Below are 6,960 nucleotides of genomic sequence, written 5' to 3'. Positions count from 1 at the left end.
TCATCGCTGATTATCACACAATTGGGACGCCTGATCCTTCGATGCTTCAACACTGGGGAGTATAAAACGGCTGTGGATGCCAGCAGACAACTCTCCTCCACCACGCCTATTGCTCCCCAGACGATTTGGGACTTTTTGCAGGCCAACAACTATAAGTCCATGCATAAACCTGACGCCTTGCCCCTGACCCCCTCCAGGAAGAAAGCTCGCCTTGCCTTTGCAAAAAGATACCATTCTTGGACTGTTGAAGACTGAAACAGAGTGGTATTTTCTGATGAAACAAAAATCAATCGCTTGGGATCAGATGGTAAGCAGTGGACATGGACACAGAAGGGACAACCACTTAGAGATCACAACGTCAATCATGTTACCAAGCATGAAGGCGGCAGTCTCTTTCTTTAGAGTTGCATTACTGCCAATGGCCCTGGTTTGATTACTAAAATTGAAGGAGGATTGGACGCAGCTTTATACTGTGATATTTTGGAGGATGATATGCTTGGTAGCCTTCGAGAATATGGTATGCAGATTGACAATATCATTTTTCAACAAGACAATGACTCTAAGCACACATCTAAAAAAGCAAAAGCATGGTTTGAATCCAAGAGTATTGAAGTACTCCAGTGGCCCCCTTACTCTCCTGATCTGAATCCAATTGAAAATATGTGGTATTATCTGAAGTGTCAGCTTGCTGATTATGATGAAGCACCCACATCAATAGAAGAGCTATAGAGGCAGGTCCATTATATCTGGTACAACAAGGTAACAAAGGAGGCATGCCAGAAGTATATTGCCACCATGCCTTGATGTTTGGAGGCGGTCATCAAGGCCAAAGGTGGACAGATTGATTATTGATTCAATAAGTAAGTGCAACTCAGAAAATTGATCCAATGAGCGGTCGTGTGGAAACCTTGATTACTCATCATCTACTTATGCTAGAGACTTTATCTTTTTTTGTTTTAAAGCTATGAATTAGGGCTACAACATATTTTTTTAACGGAAACGATACATATGACAGTTGTGGAGATAAATACAATAAAGTAAAAAATCGGCGAACATTGGATCAATTTCCTGAGTCACTGTAAATCACATAGCAACTTTGAATTTAATAAAGTCCACCGAATTGCCTCTGTATAAGATGGTCTGCAATGGTAAAACCTGTGAGGTGCTCCTGGATAGTGGTGCTACCTGCACTTATGTCGCACCCTGAATGATACAAGGTCTTCCCACCAAGCCTGTCTTCAATCGTCAAGTAGAGACAGCTAGTAGTCACAAGCTCACCATTGTTAGTAAGGTGTCGCTGTCGCTTGATGCTGAAGGTCTAATGTACGAGTTCCCAGCATACGTTCTCAACACAAAGTTTGATCTGATTTTAGGCCGAGATTGGATCAAGCGAATGAAGCCTGAACCAGACTGGGATCTAGACACTTAGAAAATTCGATAGAATGGACTGTAATATACCATACGCCCTAAATACGCATGAAACCTACTAGAACTTTCCTACTTGTTATTGTATTGACAAATTACAATAATTGGAACGAAAGCACCAAATTGAAGAAACCTTCCTTTGCTACATCAACAAAGAGATCGCTTCCAGTACCAAGGCATTTGACTCTCAATACAGTGATCTTGTGGAAGAGTTTGCTGATGTATTCCAGGATAGCTTACCAGGATTGCCGCCCGATCGACAATCAGAGCACATAATCGACACTGGAGATGCTGCCCCCATTAGCTGGCCACCATTCAAGATGAGCCCCAAAGAACTGGATGAGTTGCACAAATAGTTAAAGGAATTACTCGACCTCTGCCTCATTCGACCCAGCATATCACCTTGGGGAGCATCTGTTTTATTTGTGCGCAAGAAGAATGGCTCGATGCAACTTTATATGGACTACCGTGCTATCAATTGTGTAACTCGTCGCAACTCTCACCCACTGCCAAGGATTGATGAGTGTTTAGAAAGGCTGGGCAGTACCAAATATTTTTCAAGTATTGACCTCAAGAGTGGATACTATCAAGTGTGCATACATGAGGAAGATATACCCAAGGCTGCCTTTAACATGTACAGTATTACAGATTCTACGAATTTCTGGTGCTTCCTTTTAGTCTAACCAATGCTCTGCCAACTTTTCAAAAACTGATGAACGAAGTCCTCGGTGACTGCTTTGATGATTTTGCACTTGTGTACCTGGATGATATCTTGATCTATAGTCGAACCCAAGAAGAATATTATCATTATATCCGTCAAGTTTTGCAGTGCCTACACAAGGCCGCTCTGATTGCCAATCTCAAGAAATGTGAGTTCAACAAAACCAAATTGCAGTTCGTGGGATTTCAGGTTTCCGCCCATGGCATATTGCCTTCCCGAGACAAAGTCAAGGCTATTCAAGACTGGCCACAACCAACCAACGTCTAAGAGGTTCGACAATTTGTGGGTCTAAGATCACATTACCATCGCTTTATCAAAGACTTCTCAATGATCGCCGCCCCATTGACTGACCTGACCAAAGGAATCAGATCCAAGATGCGCCCTATCAAATGGATACCAAACTGTCAAGCTGCTTTTACTGAGATTAAGAAACGAATGACAGATGCCCCCATTCTACAGTAATATACAGTGGGAGAAAAAATGGTCCAAACCTATGCTCTTTTTTTACGTTTTTATTCATACGGCGGCTTTCACTATATATACCGTCCGAATTTTTTTTTATATGAAAAGTACATTCTCTTCTCTACATTATCGCGAAATCCTGGTGATCGCATTGCAATTCATCCCATTGCATTCACCATTTCAAGACGAGCGGTCGGTTTGGACCATTTTTTCCCAAAAACCCAAAAATAAGAAAAAGCATTTTTTCACCCGTTTTTCTTCTTGCCGATATAATAAACACTGGCGAAATAAAAATATCTTTATGGCAGCGTCCTCTAAAAAATATATGTGAAGCATTCCAGGCAGAATCGTGCAATTCATGAACGCCATTAGCTCCATGTTGAATTCGGTGCATAATGGGCAGCAGATCTGAGGACTGCCAGCATACTGCATCTTTTCTTCGTCAGTAAACCAGCAATTATTTAGCCGCCGTTTTTTATTTATTTTTTTGTTCACACTCTTCCCACTCTTCTTCCGGAATTTCGGCCATTTCACACAAACTGTTCCCCAACTACTGTCAATTATGCATCCTTTGTCAATGGCGACGTTTTGCATAAAGCGCTTTATTAAAATCGAGTATGCCCACCCTTGGCCCTCAGAACAGCTTGCACACGAGCCGGCATACTCTCAATGTATTTTTTACAAAGTTCCAAAGGGAACGCGTTCCACTGATCCTCAACACGAGTCCACAATTCGGTAACCCCACTGGCTTGGCGGTCATAATAGCTCAATTTGAGCTTAAGGTGATGCTATATATGCTCAATGGGGTTAAGATCCGGCGACTGGGCCGGCCAAGGCAGAACAGAAAAACGGCACGAGTTCAGGTAGTCCTTCGTATACTTGGCAGTATGTTTGGGATCGTTATCGTGTTGGAAGATCATTGCATCTTCGTCCAGGTCGTAATGCTCGATTGAATTATGCAGAGTGGTCTTCAGAATCTCTACGTAATCCTCCTTCTTCATTGTGCCGTCGAAAATCTGACACGCATAACTGAGGCCTTCATATGTCATGCAGCCCCATAGCATGATGTTGCCATTTCTGTGCTTGACAGTCAGATCCAGATGATGAGGCTTCAAGGGATCGCCCGGCTTAACCCAGCAGTATTTAACTCCATCCAAGCCCCAGACATTGATCTTGGTCTCATCAGACCACACCACTTGTTTCCAATCGTTGACTGTCCAGTGTTGATGAGCTTTGGCCCAATCCAATCGCGCCTTTATGTGTCTCTTGGTAAGTAATGGTTTTTTGATTTTTATGCGAGCTTCGAAACCAAGTTGCTTCAACAGATTGCACACTGTTTTACGTATGCATGATGTCCCTAGCTCCCTCAAATATTTCTGAATGGCAACAGCAGTGGTAAGCTCGTCAGAAAAAACCTTCCGGCGCACTGAGGCAATGGTTGTTGGTGAAAACAACGATGGTCGTCCAGCTTGCATATTTTTCACGTTCCGGGAAGTACTTCTTGCATACTTAGAAACAGTACTGGGAGACAGTCTCAAGGCAATGACGATTTTTTTATAGCTCTCACCTCGTGAAAGCTGCACCCGGAGGTTGTTGAGCTTGTCAGCGGTAAGTTGGGATAGCATGTTAGTGAGATGAGAAGAATGAGATTATCACAGAGGATGAGGTTAATCAGGACCACATGGCACAACTGCTTTTATACTTTCCATGTTTCTGTCAAATTGAACATCATCTATGATACTATAAAAGGCTTGCCAGCACGGTTTTTTATTAGTGCAAGATTATTTCGCATACTTTTCGGCTGCTTTTTTTTCGCGTCATTTAAGCACCTTTCTTAATGAAGATCACATGCAGAATTGGCAATGGCATTAGGATGAATTGAAGTAAAATGCTCAGGATTTCGGGACAGAGTAAAGAAAAGAATTCTCTTTTTTTATGAATAAAAAAAAGGCGCGGTGCTATGAAAAATGTGTTCAAAAAAAATGATGCAACGTGATGGCGGTCTCCAGACCTGCCCATTATGCGTCGGATGCAACATGGAGCTAATGCATTTCACGATTTCACGCGGAATGCTTCGTGTATATTTTTTAGAGGACGTTGCCATAAAGATACTTTTATTTCGCCAGTGTTTATTACTGTATATCAGCAAGGAAGAAAAACGTGCTTTTTCTTATTTTCGGTTTTATTGGAAAAAATGGTCCAAACCGACTGGTCATCTTGAAATGGTGAATGCAATGGGATGAATTGCAATGCAATCACCGGGATTTCGCGACAATGTAGAGAAGAGAATGTACTTTTCATATAAAAAAAAAATTCGGATGGTATATACTGTATAGTGAAAGCCGCTGTATGAATAAAAACATAAAAAAAGGGCATAGGTTTGGACCATTTTTTCCCCCACTATACATCTGATTTCACAAGATAAAATCAACAACATTGAACAATAACTTTGCAAGAACGTTTCTCACAGAGTTATTGCTTCACGTTTCATTCAGTGTTTCTACAGTCAGACGAATTCGCAAGCAATTAGGCATTCCTGCCACTAATTCCACTGGACGATCATCACTGATTGCCACACAATTGAGACGTCTGATCCTTCAACGCTTCAATACTGGGGAGTATAAAATGGCTGTGGACACCAGCAGACAACTTTTCTCCACCATGTCTATTGCTCTCCAGATGATTTGGGACTTTTTGCAGGCTAATAACTAAGTCCATGCATAAATCTGACATCTTGCCCTTGACCCCCTTCAGGAAGAAAAGCTTGCCTTGCCTTTGCAAAAAGATACTATTCTTGGACTGTTGAAGACTGAAACAGAGTGGTATTTTCTGATGAAACAAAAATCAATCGCTTGGAATCAGATGGTAAACAGTGGATATAGACACAGAAGAAGCAACCACTTAGAGATCACAACATCAATCATGTTACCAAACATGGAGGCGGCAGTCTTTTTCTTTGGAGTTGCATTACTGCCAATGGCTCTGGTTTGATTACCAAAATTAAAGGAGGATTGGATGCAGCTTTATATTATAATATTTTGAAAGATGATATGCTTGGTAGCCTTCAAGAATATAGTATGCAAATTGATGATATCATTTTTCAACAAGACAATGACCCTAAGCACACATCTAAAAAAGCAAAAGCATGATTTGAATCCAAGGGTATTGAAGTACTCCAGTGGCCCCCTTACTCTCCTGATTTGAATCCCATTAAAAATATGTGATATTATCTGAAGTGTTAGCTTGCTGATTATGAGGAACAGCCACTACCCTCAGAATGTATCATGAATGTTGACGACCTCACAACATCATGATACCACATACATAGACAAGTAGCAACACTACGTTTATGCTACCTATACAAGATACAGTGACTCAAAAAAGTGGGGTAATGTTTGTGAAAAATGTCTATTTAAATGAATTTCTCAAAAATGGATGATTCAAATTAAATGATATTTCATACAGATAAACTACAGATAGTACTCTAAAAAATAAAATAAAAATGAAGCAGATTGATTGGCTAGATTTAGAGAAATCGCTGATTAAAATATATTATGCATTGCCCCACTTTTTTGACTTACCTAATTTTTATTATCTACCACTTTGTTTGTCCACCTTTAGCCTGAATCATGGCCGTCAAACGTGCTGGTATACTTTCAATATGCTTCACACACATTTCCTTCATTACTTTTTGGTACCAGACATCTCCTGTGCGCCTCCAAAGTTCAGTGATGCTGGTGGGTGCTGTATCATATCCACAAAGCTGACACTTGAGATAATACCATAGGTTCTCAATGAGGTTGAGATCTGAAGAGTATGGAGGCCAATCCAAAACGTTAACCTGATTGTCTTCCAACCACTGGCATGTTAATTTTGAGGTATGCTTAGGATCATTATCATGTTGGAAGATAACATCCTTCAGATCTATATTATAATCATGCAAGGTTCTGAAGAGATCATCTTGCAGAATCTTACAATAGATCAGAATTCATACCACCATCGATCTTGGTAATGTAGCCAGGGCCCTCAGCAGTGATACAGCTCCATAGCATAATGCTACCACCACCATGCTTGACTATACAGTAGAATTAACGTTATGATCGCAAAGAGGCTCTCCATCTTTCACCCAAGTCCAATGCTTCCCATCAGAACCTAAATGATTGATTTTAGTTTCGTCACTAAATACCACACGTTTCCAATCATCTACAGTCCAATGTTGATACTTCTTTGCAAACTGTAGACAAAGCTTCTTGTGTCTTAGTGTCAATGGAAGTGCATTTGGTTTAATTCGCGATTCAAAACCACATGCTGAAAGGTGATTTCGGATGGTTTGGGCGGAAATAAAAGTATTT

At 40.8% G+C, this 6,960-nt stretch overlaps 1 protein-coding gene across 1 annotated transcript; it reads left to right on the top strand.

The window, feature by feature from the left end:
- Window positions 1–1,135: 1,135 nt before the first annotated feature.
- BYT42DRAFT_619053 (uncharacterized protein) lies at window positions 1,136–1,429 on the top strand (the record flags this gene model as incomplete). The annotated part of the gene is made up of 2 exons (XM_051572351.1): window positions 1,136–1,148; window positions 1,218–1,429. The coding sequence occupies 2 exons, from the start codon at window positions 1,136–1,138 to the stop codon at window positions 1,427–1,429; spliced, it is 225 nt and encodes a 74-aa protein (XP_051418016.1).
- Between the last annotated feature and the right edge of the window lie 5,531 nt (window positions 1,430–6,960).

The sequence above is a fragment of the Radiomyces spectabilis genome (genome assembly GCF_025331425.1).
Source record: "Radiomyces spectabilis strain NRRL 2753 chromosome Unknown BYT42scaffold_31, whole genome shotgun sequence".
NCBI classification, from domain to species: domain Eukaryota; kingdom Fungi; phylum Mucoromycota; class Mucoromycetes; order Mucorales; family Radiomycetaceae; genus Radiomyces; species Radiomyces spectabilis.
The sequence above is the reverse complement of the archived record's forward strand: the minus strand, read 5'-3'. Positions and strand labels throughout refer to the sequence as shown.